General features: G+C 41.9%; 2 protein-coding genes across 2 annotated transcripts; one reads left to right on the top strand and one right to left on the bottom strand.

Moving 5' to 3' along the window:
* The first annotated feature begins 477 nt into the window (after window positions 1–477).
* LOC139153074 (vomeronasal type-2 receptor 26-like) lies at window positions 478–13,691 on the top strand. Its single transcript, XM_070726634.1, has 4 exons — window positions 478–1,314; window positions 3,409–3,636; window positions 6,337–6,463; window positions 12,796–13,691. The coding sequence occupies exons 1-4, from the start codon at window positions 478–480 to the stop codon at window positions 13,689–13,691; spliced, it is 2,088 nt and encodes a 695-aa protein (XP_070582735.1).
* A 5,636-nt stretch (window positions 13,692–19,327) lies between these two features.
* On the bottom strand, window positions 19,328–20,548 carry LOC139154243 (succinate--CoA ligase [ADP-forming] subunit beta, mitochondrial-like). Its single transcript, XM_070728671.1, has one exon. It carries the CDS (start codon window positions 20,546–20,548, stop codon window positions 19,328–19,330), a length of 1,221 nt encoding a protein of 406 aa, XP_070584772.1.
* Between the last annotated feature and the right edge of the window lie 1,222 nt (window positions 20,549–21,770).

Below are 21,770 nucleotides of genomic sequence, written 5' to 3' on the forward strand. Positions count from 1 at the left end.
TAGCAATGGAATTTTTATCTGCAAAGAATAAATTTATACCCAACTACAAATGCAATGACCAAACCAACACAGTAGTTGTCCTTGGAGGAGCCCGTAGTTTCACCTGTTACAACATGGCAATCACGCTATGCAACTACAAATTTTCCCAGGTGAGACACAAAACTTCTCCTATTGAGAATATGAGAAGTTCACCATTTATTACATTCTAAAGATGGGTTACTGAAATGAAAATTTGAGCAAAACCACAAGTAAAAATGTATTGAAAGAATTGTCCCTTTTTGTTTGATGAGCAAAATTGCAGATGTGTAAAATTAATTATTAGGCATCCTATTTTTGTATCCCACTCAAACCTACAGAATGAATTAAATAAATCCACATGCATTGGTTTTTAATTTTTGTTTTATTTTGGAATAAATTTTTCATTTTTATGTTTTTTTGAGTTTCTCCATTTAGATCACATATGGATCAGCTCCATTGATGAATACTGAAACAGCATCATTTATCAAATGGATGTTCCCGGATGAGAAACACCAATTTAAAGGAATACTGCACTTATTGTTACATTTTGGATGGACATGGGTTGGGTTAGTTTCTTTGTTTGAAGACGATAGGGACAGATTTATTCAAAAGAGTCTTTCCACATTTGCAGAGAGAGGAATCTGCTTTGACTTTATAGAATGTCTTCCCCAAATGATATATGGTAATGCAGCTGCTGAATGGATGGAAAATGCAGATAAAGTATGCAAAGTGATCATGGAGAGTACAGTGATTGCAGTTATTTTAAGTGCTGAAATTACAGGTTTGGTGACTTTGAGACTACTGATCTATGTTTTCAACTATGATAATATTCCAAAGGAAAGAAAGGCCAAAGTTTGGATCATGACAGCCCAGATGGAATTCACATCCATTCTAATGCAAAGACAGTTGCCCATTGATTTTCTCCATGGTGCACTTTCTTTTGCAATTCCCTCAGAGGAAGTGGCTGAATTCCAAAAATTTCTGCAGAAGAGAAAACCAAACTTAGAAAAAGACGATGGGTTTATTAGGAATTTCTGGAACGATGCGTTTGAATGCTCATTCTTCAGCAGTGATATTATAGATGGGAAAGCTGAAAAGATCTGCACTGGAGAAGAGAAGCTGGAGACTCTTCCTAATTCTGTCTTTGAGACCACCATGAATGGACATAGTTACAGTATCTACAATGCAGTCTATGCTGTGGCATATGCTCTGAAGGCCATACGGTCTTCCAAACTCAGAGGGGGACAAAAAATGAATGAGATGAGATGGAAACTCTTCCTCCAATCACCCTGGCAAGTAATGTTGCCTAATACAAAAATTGGGGAAACCATCAAGTAATAGAATAGGAGACTGGTTTTATTTATTATCTATCTATCTATCTATCTATCTATCTATCTATCTATCTATCTATCTATCTATTTAATTTATCACATTTGTATGCCGCCCCTCTCCGTAGGGGTGGCATACAAATGTTGTGTTGTGTTGTTTTAACAGCTAGAATGCTTTATAGATAGTTTTGAAAGCTATGTAGAAATAGTTGATAGTTTCATATGAAAAAAAATTAATGGCAACTGGATGGAGTTGAGTATTTACTGGCCAGATGCCCTTCCTGGTGCTACACAAAGTTCACAGCAGATATTGTCTCTTTGTGCCCTCATGGAGAAACAGATGTCACTGCTTAAGATTGATCTCTTAACTTCTAAATGGGATGCAAAGGTCTTTACAAGGCCACCATGCTACTTTCTATCTTTTTTTAAAATAATAAAGATAAAAAGAGCAACATGCATAAAATCCACATACAGTATGTTGCCTGGTTACAGTTATTTGGAGTAATATTCATCATACTCATAATATCATTTAATGGTAGTTTCATAATTACAGTGCTTTCCCCTCATAACATTAATACATATTAATTACTGATACTCATAAAAAATTAATGAAAATTAATAAGTTACAGCAAAGCAGTGGAAGCGATGTGCCGGTGCCTGGAGGCTGTTGGGGTCTGGATGGGTGTCAACAGACTCAAGCCTAACCCGGATAAGACGGAGTGGCTGTGGGTTCTGCCTCCCAAGGACAATTCCATCTGTCTGTCCATAACCCTGGGGGGGGATTATTGACCCCCTCAGAGAGGGTCCGCAACTTGGGCATCCTCCTTGATCCACAGCTGACATTAGAGAAACATCTTTCAGCTGTGGCGAGGGGGGCATTTGCCCAGGTTCGCCTGGTGCACCAGTTGCGGCCCTACCTGGACCGGGACTCACTGCTCACAGTCACTCATGCCCTCATCACCTCAAGGTTCGACTACTGTAATGCTCTCTACATGGGGCTACCTTTGAAAAATGTTCAGAAACTTCAGATTGTGCAGAATGCAGCTGAGAGAGCAATCATGGGCTTCCCAAGGTATGCCCATATTACACCAATACTCCGCAGTCTGCATTGGTTGCCGATCAATTTCTGGTCACAATTCAAAGTGTTGGTTATGACCTATAAATCTCTTCATGGCACTGGACCAGAATATCTCTGGGACCGCCTTCTGCCGCACGAATCCCAGCGACCAGTTAGGTCCCACAGAGTTGGCCTTCTCCGGGTCCCGTCGACTAAGCAATGTCATTTGGCGGACCCAGGAGAAGAGCCTTCTCTGTGGCGGCCCCGGCCCTCTGGAACCAGCTCCCCCCAGATATCAGAGTTGCCCCCACCCACCTTGCCTTTCGCAAGCTCCTTAAAACCCACCTCTGTCATCAGGCATGGGGGAATTGAAATTTCCCTTCCCCCATGGCTTATAGAATTTATACATGGTATGCTTGTATGTATGAGTGGTTCTTTAAATTGGTTTTTTTTAGATTGTTTTAATATTAGATTTGTTTACATTGTCTTTTTATATTGTTGTTAGCCACCCCGAGTCTTCGGAGAGGGGCAGCATACAAATCTACTAAATACAAATACAATACAAAAAACGACACTAGTAGTGAGATTAATCTTTGTCTTGTAATCTTCGAGATTCTAACTCCTATTTCTCTTAATTAACTACCTTAATTTCTCTTAATTCTGACCATTATTAACATGCCACTCTCTATCTTGCCTATTATTATATGGCAGAACACTGAATTCCCCATTTCTGAAATGCTGAATCAAAACAAAGTGATTTCTCAGAACTGTACCTTTCTTGAATTCTCATCTGACTGTTTTTCAGCCTAGAGTTAAAAATGCATTTGAGAAAACTATATTTTTTTACCAGTTTGAAATAGTGGGGACTGTGGCAAAATGGAACAGCTTATTTTTCTTTAAGTCTAGGCCAAATTAAAAGAAATAATTGAAATTTTTCCCATCCCTTCAATGATTCCTGACAACTTTCTTGTTTCTTTCCTCTTTTTGGGCGGTCATCTTCTTTAGCTTCACCGTTTTTTGCAACAAGTCTCCTTTAACAACAGTGCTGGAGAACAGGTTTCTTTTGGCCCCAATGGAGAATTAGAAACTGGACTTGATATTTTTAATTGGGTCACATTTCCAAATACGTCCTTTCTGAAAATTCAAATTGGAAAGATCGATCCCCTGGCTCCCTCAGGAAAGCTCCTTACCATTTTTGACAAGGAAGCTGTTTGGCCTCACATATTTAATCAGGTGTGTCTGAATTTCTCCTTTTTCTGAAATTATTAGCCACGGATTGATGAATAAATGATTAAACAATCATAGTAACCCATGCATTAAGCAAGAATTTAGCAGTCATGTGAGCAAAATTCAAAAGCTTGGCAAGTGACTTGTATTTATGGCAGTGTCCTAGAGTCTTGTGATCATCTTTTGCCAGTAATTGGAGAAACCAGATTCACTTAACAACAGTTGTTACTAATTTAACAACTGTAGAGATTCATTTAACAACTGTAGTGAGAAAAGTCATAAAATGGAGCAAAACTCACTTAACAACTGTCTCTGTCAACCCTGAAGTAAATCTGGCTGGGGCCATCTTTACAGCTTCAGAGTTGCCACTGGGTGAGAGTGGGGAGGAAAGAATTTATTTTTTTAGGAAGCTACCTGTATTGGACAGGGACATGGTGGCTCAGTGGCTAAGAAATATAAGCTTGTTGATCGAAAAGTCAGAAGTTCAGTGGTTTGAATCCCTAGTACAGTGGTACCTCGGTTCTTGAATGCCTTGGTTGTCGTACATTTCGGATACCGAACAAAATTTTCAGCAAAAATTTCCTTCGGTATCCGAACAAAAATTCAGATACCGAACAGCCACAGAAAATTTTGTTAATTATCCGAAATGTTACCGCCGGGGGCGGCTGCAATCCCGGAAGCTTCGGGGGGCTCCTTTCCTCAATGCGGCGGCTTCCCTTCAAGGAGCAACAGTGGCAGGAACATCATGTGATGAAGGGAAAGCAGTTGCCGCCGCTCCAGCAGCTTCGCTTCATTACGTGACATTCCTGGCACTGTTGCTACTCGAAGGGAAGCTGCCGCCGTTGCTGCCGCCGGGAAGGAGAAAGTTGGTGCAGCTGCCTACAGGTAACAAGATGAAGCACTGAGGAAAGGAGCCCCCCAAAGCTGCCAGGATTGCAGCCACCCCCACCCTTCCTGCAGCTTGAGCGCTTAGACTATAGAGCTCCTCAGATTTTTTATCCCATAGGAAATAAAGAACATAGATTTAATTGGTTCCCAGCGAGTCAACAGGGGCTGGGAACCAATTAAATCCATTTCCATTATTTCCTATGGGATAAATTAATTCGGTACTCAACCAAATTGGTTCTTGACCACACTTCTGGAACAAATTGTGGTCGAGAACCGAGGTACCACTGTATTGCTAACAAGGTGAGCTCCCATTACTTGTCCCAGCTTCTGCCAATCTAACAGCTTGAAAGCATGTAAAAATGCAAGTAGAAAAATAGAAACCATGTTTGGTGAAAAAATACCACATTCCATCCACTTTTGGCATTTAATCATGCCAGCCACATCAGTATGGAGACATCTTCAGACAGCACTGGCTCTTCGGCTTTGAAATGGAGATGAGCTCCTTCCCCCAACTCAGACTTATGTATAAGGGGACACCTTGCCTTTACCTGCATCAGAGTTCTGTTTTCTATAAATGCATTACTTGGAACGATGACATTCTCACATTCAAAAAACACCAATATGGAATAGGGAATTTTTGCTGGAGACCCTAAAGGTACTTTTTCATGAGAAAACTGGACATTCTTGGTTTTTTCTTGGAAGATGTTTCAATTCTCATCCAAGCAGTTTCTTCAGCTCTGACAGGATAGTGGCAAATGGAAGGATTTATATTCCTTGCAAATAGTTGGAGACTTTGTCTATCTAGCTACCTAACTAACTAATTATGCTAATCCAAGTGCAGTAATATTTTTACATGGCTTTCTTTGAATCATTGAAATAACTTGTAGAAACTTTGTTCTTAAAATCAATTTCAGATATTTCTTTTATTTATTTAATTTGTTTGCAACCCATTTTACAACAGAGCAACTTTGGGTGGCATAAAACATTAAAATAAAACCATAAATATATGAGATATAATATATTTATGGTTTTATTTTAATATATGGTTTTATATATATTTATGGTATGTATATATATATATATGTCACATTTTTGCTGAATTTGAAAATTAAGGGAGACTAGGATAGATCTATTTCAGCCTTATTTTGGCCTCATTAGCTAACCCTCACTGGAAGTTGAACCTGCAGCCTTTGCCTTTGCCTTGTAAGGCAGAGAATTAACCTCTAGGCTACAGTATCCAATTCCTTCATCTCTGTACAAGGGAAGAGTTACATGTTTTTTGTGTCAAATCACCCTGGTATATTGATATATATATAAATCACAATCAATATACATGTCAAAAATTATTGTAATATATGATTGAAACACACAGACTTTTTCTGTTTTCTCACACATTTGTCTATTATTTAATTATGTAATCATAATGGAGCAGCATTTCAAATAAGACACAAAATTCATTACAGAAGATATATTTTTTCCCCTTAAAAATCACTTAAAAACTAATCAGTAAAGGAAAGTAACCTAACACAAATTTAAAAATGGGATCTCAAGGAGGTTAGAGGGATTGGGTGCATAAAAGTCAAATAAATGTTTTTTTTTATTTTTAGAATATAATTATTGGTAATGATTAATAGATTAATGGAATAGTATGGAATAAGAAGCCCTTGAACATTCAACAGTGAATTTGCACCAGGAATAAAACTGGAAAATTGTAAAACCAGTGTTTGGATATATATGAGGAGTTTGCATATGTGTAATTGATAAAAAGAATAATCTGCCATCTTTTTTTCTGCGAATTTTGGTTTTATTTACAAGCAGGCATTACCACTGTCCCTATGTAACAAAGAGTGTTCGCTTGGCCATAGTAAGATAAAAGTGGAAGGAAAATTATCTTGCTGTTATGACTGTAAAATGTGTCCAAAAGGGAAAATAGCTGATCAATTAGGTAAGCAAATGATTGTATTAAATGAATCAATGATATAATAATTATAAGTGGGGGTTTATTTTTAATAAATAAATATTTTAATAAATATATTGATTGAAAATATTGAGTTTTACAACATAATGAAACATATTTTTTTCATACTTCTGTGAGCTATTTGGTGATAAAACCAATAAGTTTATTCTAATTTGGAGCCTCAGTAGATTTGAATTATTCCTTCCTATTTTTTCTTGAAAAAAAATAAACAGGGGTTGGGTTGTTTTGCCAGAAACCTTTGTCATTACTTTTTGGAAGTAAAGATAATTTTGCATTGGCAAATTTTCCATAGTTTTCATTTCTTTTCACTTCATATTCTAATAGGTAGGTAGGTGGGTGGGTGGGTGGGTGGGTGGGTGGGTGGGTGGGTGGGTGGATGGATGGATGGATGGATGGATGGATGGATGGATGGATGGATGGATGGATGGATAGATAGATAGATAGATAGATAGATAGATAGATAGATAGATAGATAGATAGATAGATAGATAGATAGATAGATAAAAACTACTTTTTTTTAGTTCAGGTCAAATATGACCCGGAGGAGCACAAGTGTATAATCTTTTGAACAAAACATCAATGTTTTCATTTAATTTTTCATTTCATTATGTTCAGAAATGTTCAAATTAGTATGGCAATGCCAAAGATAGTCAAAAAATTTGGAACTGGCAGGCTAATCTATATATAAAGTGAAATAATTGCACACAGCATAAAAAATAAGCATCAATTTTTCATTTCATTTTTCATTTCATTATGTTCAGAAATGCTCAAATTAGTATGCCAATGCCGAAGATAGTAAAAAAAACCTCAGATTTTGCAGGCTAATATATATATATATAGTGCAAAAATTGCACACTGCGGGGGGGGGGGGATTTCTGAGCAAAATAAACAAACCAAACTCAAAAACATCACTGGTTACAGCAAACCACCTTCCCAAGCTGAAGGAGATCAGCAATTGGCAGGTGACCTGAATGTGTTCTACTCCAGGTTTGAAAAGAAACCACAACCACTTATCTGCACAACCTCCATCCCAGACACACCCAAAACAGCTAAATCTTCTACAACTGAACCCATCCCATTGGGTTTACAACCCCTAGTGATCACAGAAAAGGAAGTGAAAGGTTTATTTCACAGACAGAAGCCTGGAAAAGCACGAGGCCCAGACAAGATAACTCCTTCTTGCTGAAAAGTCTGTGCTGACCAATTGGCCCCCATCTTCACCCAAATCTTCAACAAATCACTGGAGTGATGCTATGTTCCTTCCTGCTTCAAATGCTCTACTATCATCCCAGTGCCGAAGAAGCCCTCCATCAAGGAACTGAATGACTAAAGACCAGTTGCTCTAACATCTGTAGTTATGAAAACCTTTGATAAGCTAGTGATTTTCCACTTGAAAACCATCACGGATCCACTGTTAGACCTCCTGCAATTTGCATACCAAGCAAAGAGATCAACAGATGATGCTGTTAATATGGCTCTACACTACACCCTTCAACATCTTGAATCTCCAATGACCTACGCTAGGGTCTTTTTTGTAGACTTCAGTTCAGCATTCAATACCATCATACTGGACATTCTTTTAACCAAACTAAATCAGCTAGAGGTACCTGAACACACATGTAAGTGGATCACAAGCAGCAGGTGAAGCTAGGAAAAATCATATCAGATACATGTACAATTAGCACAGGTGCGTCCCAAGGCTGTGTACTCTCACCAGTTCTCTTCTTTCTATACACTAATGACTGCATCTCAAACGATCCATCTGTTAAACTACTGAAGTTTGCAGAAGATACAACAGTGATCGGACTCATTTGAGACAATGATGAGGTATCATCAATATGCCGATGATACCCAGTTGTACATCTCCACCCCATGTCCAGTCAACGAAGCAGTGGAAGTGATGTGCCGGTGCCTGGAGGCTGTTGGGGCCTGGATGGGTGTCAACAAACTCAAACTCAACCCAGACAAGACGGAGTGGCTGTGGGTCTTGCCTCCCAAGGACAATTCTATCTGTCCGTCCATTACCCTGGGGGGGAATTATTGACCCCCTCAGAGAGGGTCCGCAACTTGGGCGTCCTCCTCGATCCACAGCTCACATTAGAAAAACACCTTTCAGCTGTGGCGAGGGGGGCGTTTGCCCAGGTTCGCCTGGTGCGCCAGTTGCGGCCCTATTTGGACCGGGAGTCATTGCTCACAGTCACTCATGCCCTCATCACCTCGAGGCTCGACTACTGTAACGCTCTCTACATGGGGCTACCTTTGAAAAGTGTTCGGAAACTTCAGACCGTGCAGAATGCAGCTGCGAGAGCAATTATGGGCTTCTCCAAGTATGCCCATATCACTCCAACACTCCGCAGTCTGCATTGGCTGCCGATCAGTTTCCGGTCACAATTCAAAGTGTTGGTTATGACCTATAAAGCCCTTCATGGCACCGGACCAGAATATCTTCGGGACCGCCTCCTGCCGCACGAATCCCAGCGACCGGTTAGGTCCCACAGAGTTGGCCTTCTCCGGGTCCCGTCGACTAAACAATGTCGTCTGGCGGGACCCAGGGGAAGAGCCTTCTCTGTGGGGGCCCCGACCCTCTGGAACCAGCTCCCCCCTGAGATTAGGATTGCCCCCACCCTCCCTGCCTTTCGTAAACTCCTTAAGACCCACCTTTGCCGTCAGGCATGGGGGAACTAAAACACCTCCCCCTTGCCCATGTTGTTTTGTTGATTGATTGACTGTGTGCCTGTTTTTTATATATACTGTTTTGTTTTTGTTTTTTTTTATGAGATTATTAATTTCAATTGGAATCTGGATGGGTGGGCATTGGATTTGGTATTGTGTACTGTACTGTTTTTTTTTTTTTTTTTTATTGTTGTGAGCCGCCCCGAGTTTGCGGAGAGGGGCGGCATATAAATCCAATAAACCTAAACCTAAACCTAATGATGAATCCGCATACAGACAAGAAGTTGAATAACTATCCTTGCGGTGTGACCAGAACAATCTAGAACTGAACACACTCAAAACCGTAAAAATGGTGGTAGACTTTAGGAGAAACCCTTCCACCCTTCCACCTCTCACAATACTAAACAACACAGTATCAACAGTAGAGACCTTCAAATTTCTAGGTTCTATCATATCTCAAGACCAAAAATGGTCACCTAACACCAAAAACATCATCAAAAAAGCACAGCAAAGAATATTCTTTCTGCACCAGCTCAGGAAACTCAAACTGCCCAAGGAGCTGCTGATACAGTTCTACAGAGGAATTGTTGAGTCTGTCATCTGAACCTCTATAACTGTCTGGTATGGTGCTGCAACTCAACAGGACCGACACAGACTTCAGAGGATAATCAGAACTGCAGAAAAACAATTGCTGCCAACCTGCCTTCCATTGAGGACCTCTATAATGTATCTTCATTGCTTATTTGACCCTATGACAATCATTAAGTGTTGTACCACACGATTCTTGACAAATGTATCTTTTTCTTTTATGTACGTTGAGAGCATATGCACCAAGACAAATTCCTTGTTTGTCCAATCACACTTGGCCAATAAAATTCTATTCTATTCTATTCTATTCTATTTTATTCTATTCTATAAGCATTATTTGTTTCATTTCATTTTTCATTTCATTGTGTTCAGAAATGTTCAAATTAGTATATTAGTGAAAAAAGTATTCAAAAATTCAATTTTAGTAGATAAAACCAACCTTTTTTACTCCGGGTCTAAAAGGACCCAGTGGAGTACAAATGTATAGTAAATGTGAGGAGAACATAAAGGTTAAGAGCTGTCTTCCTTTGGAATGCTGGGCTTAAACTTACTTACAGCTCAGACTGTTCTTGTACAGTATAGTAACCACTTGCCCCTGGTCCTGATACTTCCCACATCCTGCCTAATAGGGCAGAGCCCCCCCCAATAACCTATTATTCCAGAACCCTGTCCCTAACTGAGCTTAACTACGGCCATATTGATCACGAGGCCCCAGTATGCATAGCAGGGGTAAGGTTATCTGGTTATCTTTATGGACACCATTTTTACCTCATCACTGACAATAAGCCTCTGTTGAGCTTACTTGCTGGGGATCAATAAATCCAATTAAATTCAATTCATTAGATTTGTATGCCGCCCCTCTCCGAAGACTCGGGGCCTAAAGCCCTCAGATGATGTCTCTCTGCATGGCAAGGTGCTCTGAATTCTTAGCTGGGTACAATTACCAACTCCAATACAGGCCTGGCAAGTTTTTAGGGCATGGTGATGGCTTAAGCTGTTGCCCACTGCCTAAACCACTGATAGGCCCGGCTCCTGCAGCATCTGCCCTCCTCGTTGAAAAATAGCAGAGCCCAATCTCTGCAAGTCAGGTAGTAGCCATGACCAAAATTGATTCTACGTATCATGGGGCCCGATTGGGCTCATAGGAGATGGCCAACTAAACCTGTACTTGCCCAATTTCAATCCTTCCTAATTAGTATGAGATCTCAATCCAACAGGGTTATCTGATATAGGGAAGTAGGGTGATAATTCCCACTGCGTATAGACTGGCCATCTGGGGATTATACATATGAAGGCACTTGGCTGGAGCTATGTGTGGTGGCCTGGGATGAATCAAGAAATAGATGTTTGGGTGTCCTAATCCCCAACCTGTCAGCATCCATAACCAGCCCCATCTTCAGCTCCCGTCCATGAATGGGAAACCTCTAGGGCTCCATGGGCCAGGCTGCATATAGACTTGGCTGCCCAAGTGCAGTGATGCATGTTCTTGTTCATTGTGGATACTTACTCCAAATGGGTTGAGCTGGTTTTGATGACCACAAGCAGTTTTCAAATGATCTTGACAATTTTAGATAAGCTTTTTGTAACCTGAAGTCATAGTTGGCCTCCCCAATGTCATAGTTACTGACAATGGGCCACAATTCACCTCTGCTGCATTTCAAATGTACCTGGTAAATTAGGGATATGCCATGCCCTCACAGCATCACACCCTGACACCTGATGATTAAAACACAAGAAGCCTTTGAGTGGGAAGTTAAAGCATTCTGATTGGTTGGCTGTCTGACAGTTAAACTATAAAAGGAGCTGTCAGAAGCCTGGTTGCTGTTCTTTTGCTGAGCTGGAGTGTGTTGCTGAAATGGAAGAAATATTTATTTATTTATTTATTTATTTATTTATTTATTTATTTATTTATTTATTTATTTATTTATTTATTTATTTATTTATTTATTTATTTATTTATTTATTTATTTATTTATTTATTTATTTATTTATTTATTTATTTATTTATTTATTTATTTATTTATTTATTTATTATTTATTATTTAGATTTGTATGCCGCCCCTCTCCGAAGACTCTGGGCGGCTCACAACAAAGTAGAACAAATCATAAATAATCCGACTAAGTTTAAAATATTTAAAGATTTAAAAAACCCCATATACTAACAGACACACACACAAGCATACCATGTATAAATTAAACATGCCCAGGGGGAGATGTTTCAATTCCCCCATGCCTGACGGCAAAGGTGGGTTTTAAGGAGTTTACGGAAGGCAGGAAGAGTAGGGGCAGTTCTAATCTATGGGGGGAGTTGGTTCCAGAGAGTCGGTGCCACCACAGAGAAGGCTCTTCCCCTGGGGCCCGCCAACCAACATTGTTTAGTTGACGGGACCCGGAGAAGGCCCACTCTGTGGGACCTAATCGGTCGCTGGGATTTGTGCGGCAGGAGGCGGTCTCGGAGATATTCTGGTCCAATGCCATGAAGGGCTTTAAAGGTCATAACCAACACTTTGAATTGTGACTGGAAATTGATCGGCAGCCAATGCGGACTGCGGAGTGATGGTGAAACATGGGCATGCCTAGGTAAGCCCATGACAGCTCTCGCAGCTGCATTCTGCACGATCTGAAGTTTCCAAAGGTAGCCCCATGTAGAGAGCATAAAGTTCCCTGTTTGAAAGTCAAGCCTCAACTGAGTTCTGTCGGAGTAGGAACTCCCCAATTTAACAATACCCCTCTATCAAACTTATTTAGAAAGACAGATATTATTGAAGAAAGGTGATCTCACTTATAATTTGGCCCAGTAACTTCCATAGATTTAATGGTGATAAAAGTTATGCTTTTGAAATAGAGAACTGTGGATATGCAATGGTTAGATACTTACGTTTTTGAAATGATCCTCAGGGCAGAACAATATAAAGGTCATTGCAATAATAAAATTGGAATCTAATTAAGTCTACAGAATATTGTAAAATCAGTGCAACTGAAAATGAAATGAATATGCTTCAAAATAATAATGTTTCTATGAATGGTTTCTTTTTCAGACTTAGATGACTGTTTCCCTTGTCCAGAGGATCAATATCCAAACAAGGATAAAGATAGTTGCCTTCCAAAACATATAATTTATTTAACTTATGAAGAACCTTTGGGAATTTCTTTGGAAGTGATTGCAATCTCCTTTTCTGCCATCTCAGCTGTGGTGCTCAAAATATTCATGAAATATCAGGACACACCTATTGTGAAAGCCAATAATAGGAACCTGACTTATAGCCTTCTTGCTGCTCTCCTGCTCTCTTTCCTTTGCAATTTGCTCTTCATTGGGCAACCTAACCAAGTCAAATGTCTCTTGCGACAAACTGCTTTCGGTGTCATCTTCTCTATAGCTCTTTCTTGTATATTGGGGAAAACAATCATAGTGGTCCTTGCTTTCATGTCCACCAAGCCTGGCTCCAATATGAGAAAATGGGTGGGGAAAAGGCTAGCTATCTCTATTGTCCTATCTTGCTCCCTAACACAATTCTGCATTTGTGTAGTGTGGCTTATAATTTCTCCTCCCTTCCCAGATTCTGACATGCACTCCATGGCTGAAGAAATTGTTCTACAATGTAATGAAGGTTCCACAACAATGTTTTATGTTGTCCTTGGCTTTTTGGGGTTCTTGACTGCTGTCAGTTTCACTGTGGCCTTCCTAGCTAGGAATTTGCCTGATACCTTTAATGAGGCCAAATTTATCACCTTCAGCATGTTGGTCTTTTGCAGTGTCTGGGTGTCATTTGTTCCCACCTATTTGAGTACCAAGGGAAAGTACATGGTTGCTGTGGAGATTTTCTCCATTTTAGCTTCAGCAGCAGGATTACTGCTCTGTATATTTTCCCCTAAATGCTATATCATTGTGCTGAGACCTAATCTGAATAAGAAGGAGCAATTAAGGAAAAAATGAAACTGAGGTTACCACCATAGCGTTTGAATGTAAGCTAATTAGTTGATTTCAGCATATAGATTCTGAGTCCCAATCAGTAGAGTAGGTAATATCTAATGAAGAAGAAGATACAAAGATGATTAGAGGATCTAATTTGAAATCTAATCTGAATAAGAAGGCGCAACTAATGAAAAAAATGACACTGGTTTTAACACCTTACCCTTTGAATGCAATCTAATTAGTTGCTTTCAGCAAATAGTTTTTTTTTTCAATTTGACATTAGAATAGAATAGAATTCTTTATTGGTCAAGGGTGATTGGACACAAGGAAATTTGTCTCAGCGTACATAAAAGAAAAAGATACATTTGTCATGTGGTACAACACTTAATGATTGTCCTAGGTGTCAAATAATCAATGAAGAAACAATCAATATTAATAAAAATCTTAGGATACAAGCAACAAGTTACAGTCATACAGTCCTAAGTGGGAGGAAAAGGATGATAGGAATGATGAGAAAAAACTAGTAGAAATAGAAGTGCAGACTTAGTAAAAAGTTTGACAGTATTGAGGGAATTATTTGTTTAATAGAGTGATGGCATTCAGGAAAAAACTGTTCTTGTGTCTAGTTTTTTTGGTGTGCAGTGCTCTGTAGCGACGTTTTGAGGGTAAGAGTTGAAATAGTTTGTGTCCAGGATGCAAGGGGTCAGTAAATATTTTCACCACCCTCTTTTTGACTCGTGCAATATACAGGTACTCAATGGAAGGCAGATTGGCAGCAGTTGTTTTCTCTGCAGTTCTGATTATCCTCTGAAGTAATGTTCCCTCTAATTTTTTTGGTGTTGGCAGAAAAGCATAGTGTCTGAGCGGCATATTTTCATGTCTGAGCACAGTTGTCACCCAATAAAACTTGTTGTGTAACAAGAAAAATCTCTGTGGTAGTGTGGTTAATATTAAACCAAAAGGGCAGTGCTGCCCTGGTCATCGCCAAGAGTGAGTGCAGCCAGGCAGCCGGGCAGCCGGGCAGGAGAAAGTAGGCTACTTTCTCCTACCTCACTCTCAAAATCCCAGTAAGGGTGTGTCTAGCTGATGAGGCCAGAACAAGGCCGAAATGGTGCCATCCTAGTCTCCCTTAATTTTAAAATTTCAGCAAGGTCTTGGATATATATATATATCCATAATTATATATTCATCATCTATCTATTTCTATCATCTATATCTATCTATCTATCTATCTATCTATCTATCTATCTATCTATCTATCTATCTATCTATCTATCTATCTATCTATCTGTTCTGTCTGGGTGCCCCCAGACTTCAACACCAACTGGAAAAAACAGCCAGACACGCTGGTAAAAGCAAAGGCACTTTATAGTTTGAAAAATAAACACAGAGAAAAACCTGTTCTTCCCAACAGGCAGGCTATGAGGCTTCACAGCAGAGTCATGACGGCCAGACAATACAGCAGACTTCTTGCTGGCACACACACCACTGTAGAGAATAAGACCCATGCCTTTCCCCCCAAGGTTTCAGCCTTCAAGGCCACAAGCCAGAATCAGAGACGCCAAAGATCACAGCCAGGTCCCAGGACTCCCAAAGATAATACTCCACAATACATGAAGGGTGGGTCTGCCTTTTCAGCCTTTCTGGGGAGAACCACACCCAAACCCAGCTGTTGCTTATTTAGGGCTGGAAATACCTGGCTAATTGTCCCCTTCATTGTGCTGCTCTTCTCTGCCTGAGATCGATGATGGCTTGTGCATTTTCATCTAAGGACTCCACGCTGCTTGCTGGGGAGAGCTCCAACCCGGGGGACTCCGGCTGTTCTCCCTCTCCCTCGGCCTGATATTCCTCCTCCCCTTCTGCCTGGGCCTCCTCCTCCTCCTCCTGTTCCTCATCCTCCCCCTCTGAGCATGGAGCCGGCAGAGGTTCAGCCGTTCCCTGAGGAGCCTCAGACGGAATCACAACACTATCTATCTATCTATCTATCTATCTATCTATCTATCTATCTATCTATCTATCTATCTATCTATCTATCTATCTTCATCGAGTCTTCGGAGAGGGGTGGCATGTAAATTTAATAAATAATAATAATAATAATAATAATAATAATAATAATAATAATAATAATAATAATCTATCATCTCTCTCTCATTCCATAGTTATATATTCATCATCTATTTCTCTATTTATCTCTATCTTTCTATCATCTATCATCTCTATCTCTATCCATCCATCCATCCATGTATCTATCTATCATATATCTCCATAGTTATATATTTAGCATCTATTTCTCTATTTATCTTTATCTATCTATCATTTATTTATTTCTCATCCATCTATCTATCATCTCTCTCCATAGTTATATATATTCATCATCTATTTCTGTATTTATCTCTATCATCTCTCTTTTTCTCTATTTCATTCATTCTCTGTGTGTCTCTGTCTTTGTCTCTGTCTCTCTCTCTTTCTTCCTTCTTTCTTTCTCATCTCTCTTTTTCTTTCTCTCTCTCTCTTTCTCCTTCACTCTTTCTCTCTGTCTCTCTCTCTCCTTCTATCTCTATTTTTCTTTCTTTCTCCCTTTCCTTTCTTTCTCCCTTTCTCCCTCCCCCCTCTTTCTCCTCTTTCTTTCTCTCTCTCTGTCTCTCTTTCTCCTACTCTCTTTCTTTTTCCCTTTCCTTCTTTCTCTCTCTCTTTCCCCTTTTGTCTCTCTCTTTCTTTCTTTCTTTCTTTCTTTCTTTCTCCCTTTCCTTCCTTCTTTCTCTCTTTCTCTCCCTCTCTCCATTTCTTTCTCCTATACTCTGTCTCTTTCTTTCTCCCTTTCCTTCTTTCCTTCTTTCTTTCTTTCTTTCTTTCTTTCTCTCCCTCTCCCTTTCTTTCTCCTACTCTCTCTCTCTCTTTCTTGCTCCCTTTCCTTCTTTCTCTCTTTCTTTGTCTGTCTCTCTCCCCTTCTTCCCTTCCTCAGTTGTCTGGGTGGAGGGCCAGGAGGGGGTGGGCGGAGCTGCCGCGGGGGTTGCTGGGAGTCATAGTCCTCCCCCCTCCCTCCCTAACAAAAGACAGTGGGCAGGGAGAAAAATAAGCCTTGAGCTCCCTCATGTGATTGTCTGTGGTAACTGCAGCCAATACATAGAATTGTATTATATTATAGAATACATAGAATACATTCCCAACCCAATGATTATTCAACAATTCTGGGGTTGGTAGGGGGGTATTTTTCCCCAGGGTCTATTCTATACATTTTGTAGCTCCTTCTCTGCGCAACTGTGTGCTGTTGTGCACTGAGAGAGAAAGACCCATGCATGCACATACACGTTTTGACCTTGAGCCGGGAATACTGTGGGTAAGGAATGGAGCCCTTATTATCTAAAGTATCCAGAACTTGGGAAGGAATGTTGAGGGGTAGGAGGGGCACAATTCCATGGAGAGGAGGAGGAGAAGGAGGGAGAGGAGGAGGGGAGAAGGAAGAGGAGGAGGAGGAGGAAAGGAGGAGGAAGAGGAAGAGAAGGAGAAGAGCAGGAGGAAGAGGAGAAGGAGGAAGAGCAGGGGGAAGAGGAAAAGGAGGAGGAAAAGGAAGAACAGGACCAGGAAGAGGAGGAGGAAGAGAATGAGAGGAGGAGGAAGATGAGGAGCAGGAAGAAAAGGTGGAGGAGAAAGAGGAGAAGAAAGAGGAGGAAGAGGAGAAGGAAAAAGAGAAGGAGAAGTGGAGGAGGTTGAGGAGGAAAAAGGAGGGAGGAGCAAAAGCAGAAGTAGAGGGGAAGGAAGAGGAGATGAGGAGGAGGAGGAATAGGAGAAGGATGGAGGAGGAAGAGGAGCATGAGGAAGAGAAGGGGAGGAGGAGGAGGAAAAAGGAGGGAGGAGCATAAGCAGAAGGAGAGAGGGAGGAAGAGGAGGACCACAAGCAGAGGAGGAAGATGAGGAAAAGCAGGATGATGAGGAGAAAGAGGAGGAGAAACAGGCAGAGGAGAGAAAAGGAAGAGGGAGAAAAGGAAGGAGGAGGAGGAACAGTGGAAGAAAGGAAAGGAGAGGAGGAGAAGGGAGAACAAGAGAAAAAGCAGAAGGAGCAGAGAGATGGGGAGAAGGAGACAGGAGGAGAAGAGGAAGGAGGATGAAAAGCAAGAAGGAGAAAGAGGAGAGGAAGCTAACATTCATTTAACAATCACCAACTTCCAACCCTCAAGGGCAGTTCTCTGTTAAGGCCATTAAATCACGGCCTATCTCTAACTTGGCTTGTTGGCTGACAAACAAACCCCTTAAACTCCCCACTTTCAAACACAGGCATGATCCCCTCTTCCCCTATTGGGCTTTCTTGGATGGTGGTTTAATGCTGGCCAAAGAAGCCCAGACCTTTATGAGGGCTTCTAAACCCACCCAGATGGCTCCTTCCCTTCCTTCCCCTTCTATTCTATTCCATTCTCTTCTTTCCTCCCTCCCTCTCCTTCTTTTTTCCTCCCTCCCTTCCCTTCCCTTCCATTCTGTTCCCGTCTTTTCTTCCTTCCACCCTCCACTCACACCTCTCCTTCCTTCCTTCCTTCCTTCCCCTTTGTTCCATTCCTTTCTTTCCTTCCTTCCACCCTCCCTTCCTTCCCTCCCTCTCGTTCCTTCCTTCTTTTTTCCTTCCTCCCTTCCCTTCTTCCTTTTGTTCCCTTCCCTTCCATTCCATTCCCTTCCCCTCCTTTCCCTTCCCTTCCTCCCTTCCCTACCCTTTTGTTTAGTTCCATTTCCTGCTTTCCTCCATCCCCCCTCCTTCCTTCTTTTTGTCCTTCCTTCCCTTCTTTTCCCTTCTTTTCTTCCTTCCACCCTTTATGGGAGCTTCTAAACCTATCCAGGGGGCTCCTAGACCTGGGAAAAACTTCAGATATGGCCCCAACATTGACGGGTCAACCCAACACTCATGAGACCAGAATCCACTACTGGCTCCATTCCAGGGTTTTATTGGGAAGAAACCCACCAGATCCATCCAACAAGTCTCCAGTTGACCGCCTTTATTCATCTAAAAACTGGACGATGGAATATCTGCTCATCAGAAATGACAGAGGTGGAAGATCTGGAGAGATCTGATCATCAGAAATGTTGGAGGGGAAAAATATGGTGGAATCTGGTCATCAGAAATGGTGGAGGTGGAAGATCTGGTGAGATCTGATCATCAGAAATGTTGGAGGGAGAAAATATGGTGAGATCTTATCAGAAACATTGGAGGGGGAAAATATGGTGAGATCTGGTCATCAGAAATGGTGGAGGTAGAAGATCTGGTGAGATCCGGTCATCAGAAATTATGAAGGTGGAAGATCTGGTGAAATCCGATCATCAGAAATGGTGGAGGTGGAAGATCTGGTGAGATCTGGTCATCAGCTTTGGTGGAAGTGGAAGATCTGGTGAGATCCAGTCATCAGAAATGGTGGAGGTGGAAAATCTGGTGAGATCTTGTCATCAGAAATGGTAGAGGTGGAATATCTGGTAAGATCTTGTCTTTGATCATGGTAGAGGTGGAAGATCTGTTGAGATCTGATCATCAGAAATGGTGGATGTGGAAGATCGGGCAAGATCCAGTCATTGGCTGTGGTGGGGGTGCAAGATCAGGTGAGATCTGGTCATCTGAAATGGTGGAGGTGGAAGATTGGCGGGATCTGATCCCGGATGGAAGACCCCTTCGGAAGACTTTCTCAAGCTCTCCACTGGAAGGTCACTTCCAGCCGGGCCTCCTTGGCCAACGTCAGGATTTTGGAGAGTCCGACCGCCACTCTGGCTGCCTGGTCCAGGTCATCACAGGCCAAGATCTCCAGCTTGCTCTGGGCTATCAACCCTTTTGCCCGCTCAACCTGGTTGCCCTGCAGCCGTACCACCATGGGGACCTTCAGATCCAGTTCTTTGGCTGCCAGGAGGATCCCTTCAGCAATGATGTCACACTGCATGATCCCGCCAAAAATATTGACCAGGATTGCCTGGACCTGCGTGTCTGACGTGATCAGCTTGAAGGCCTTCTTCACCTGCTCTGCCGTCGCCCCTCCGCCAACGTCCAAGAAGTTGGCTGGCGTGCCTCCGTAAAGCTTGATAATGTCCATAGTGGCCATGGCCAAACCTGCCCCATTAACTAGACAACCGATGCTCCCCTCCAACGCAATGTAATTCAATGCTGCCTCGGCGGCTTCCTTCTCCTTCTCCTCCACCTGCGTCCAATCCTTAAGAGAGAAGAGCTGCGGCTGACGGAATGCCGAATTGTCATCGAAATTGATCTTGGCATCCATGCACATCACCATCCCCATTGAATCCTCTGCCAGCGGGTTGATCTCCACCAGGAGTGCATCATACTTGATGAACAGCTGGTACAGCTTCACCATGTTCTCCGCCGCCAATGTTGCTGCAGCAGTGGTGGAAAATCCCATCTCCCGTGCCAGCCGTAGGGCCTGCTCCTCTCGTATACCTTCAGCGATGTTCACCGGCTCTTTCAAGATGGCTTCCGGCTCCTCGGCCGCCACCTCTTCGATGTTGACCCCACCTTGTGAGCTGCCGATCAACACTGGACCCTGGAAGGCGTTCTCCATACTGATGGCAAAGTAGTACTCTTTCCGTAAGTATCGGCGCTCGCAGATGAGGACTCGCTGGCAGATCTGACCTTTCTTACCCGTCTGCTTGGTGATGAGTTTTTTGCCGATCATCCGGGAGGCCATTGCCTTCGCTGCCATGGGGGAATTCACCATCTGCACGCCGCCTTTCAAACCATCTTCAAAGGTCCCTTTGCCGCGTCCCCCGGCTAAAACCTGGGCCTTTACTACGAGGTCCTCTGTCCCGATCTTCTCGGCGGCTTGGTAGGCCTCATCAGGCGTCTCCACCACCAGTGCCTTCGGTACCGAGACACCAGCATCCTTCAGCAGCTGCATGCTCATGTACTCATGAAGGGACAGCACTCTGTGTTGCGATGTCCATAATCCCCCATGAGCCACCTCGTCTGGTGAGCTATGTCGGTTCATCCATTTTAGGATGATTCTCGCTGCTCGCTGCCTGAACATGGTCGAGGTTCCTTCTGGTCCTTTTGTCTTTCTTTGGTCTCTTCCCAGCTTCCCACTGCTCCTTAGCAAAAGAGAAAGCTGAGACCACCACCCAGAATTCTTTCTGCAACTGTCACTGGGGCTGGCTGTGATTGGTTGGATCCGGGGTTCCGGGGACTCAGCTTAGGGAGGGGAGATGAGGATTTCCAGCTTTTGCCTGTGTGTCTCTCTCTGTGTGTCTGTGTGCCTATATGTATATGTATTCATGTGCATATATCTCTGTCTGTCTCTGCTTCTCTGTTTTTTTTTTCTCTCTCTCTTTCTTTCTTTCTTTCTCTCTTGCTCTGTATTTCTGTTTCTCTGTCTCTCTCTGCCTCTATCTCTCTCTCTTTCTGTCCTTCTCTCTCTCTCTTTCTGTCTTTCTCTCTCTTTTCCTCCCTCTCCCTCTTTGTCTCCCTGTCTCTGTCTCTTTTTCTCTGTCTCTCTCTGTGTTTCTCTGTCTCTATGCTTCTCTCTCTCTCTCTGTATTTCTCTCTCTGTCTCTCTCTCTCTGCATATCTGCCTCTCTCTTTCTTTCTTTCTTTCTTTCTTTCTTTCTTTCTCTCTTTCTGTCTCTCTCTATGTGTCTCCCTCTGCCTCTGTCTCTATCTGTCTTTGTTTCTGTCTCTATCTCTCTCTTTCAGACTTTCTCTCTCTAATTCCTCAGTCTTTCACCCTCTCTCTGTCTCTGTTTCTGTCTGTCTATCATCTCTCTCTCTCTCTCCAGTTATTTATTTATTTATTTATTTATTATTTGGATTTGTATGCCGCCCCTCTCCGAATAATCTATCTCTCTATTTATCTCTATCATCTGCCTGCCTGCCTGCCTGCCTATCTATCTATTTATCTATCTATCTATCTATCTATCTATCTATCTATCTATCTATCTATCGTCCCTCTCTCTCCATAGTTATACATTTATCATCTATATTTATCTCTATCACTTATCTGTTTATCTGTGTCTATCTGTCCATCCATCCATCAACGCATCCATCCAGCTCTCTCTCTCGTTAAATATTCATCATCAATCTCTCTATTTATCTCTATCATCTCTATCTATCTATCTATCTATCTATCTATC

The sequence above is a fragment of the Erythrolamprus reginae genome, chromosome Z, assembly GCF_031021105.1.
Source record: "Erythrolamprus reginae isolate rEryReg1 chromosome Z, rEryReg1.hap1, whole genome shotgun sequence".
Taxonomy (NCBI): Eukaryota; Metazoa; Chordata; class Lepidosauria; order Squamata; family Dipsadidae; genus Erythrolamprus; species Erythrolamprus reginae.

Excerpts from the sequence above, each read along its gene's own strand:
- LOC139153074 (XM_070726634.1), top strand. The coding sequence starts at position 478 with ATGAATACTGAAACAGCATCATTTATCAAATGGATGTTCCCGGATGAG. Across the intron at positions 1,315-3,408 it reads TCCTCCAATCACCCTGGCAA|CTTCACCGTTTTTTGCAACA; the intron begins GTAATGTTGCCT and ends CATCTTCTTTAG. Across the intron at positions 3,637-6,336 it reads GGCCTCACATATTTAATCAG|GCATTACCACTGTCCCTATG; the intron begins GTGTGTCTGAAT and ends ATTTACAAGCAG.
- LOC139154243 (XM_070728671.1), bottom strand. The coding sequence starts at position 20,548 with ATGAGCATGCAGCTGCTGAAGGATGCTGGTGTCTCGGTACCGAAGGCA.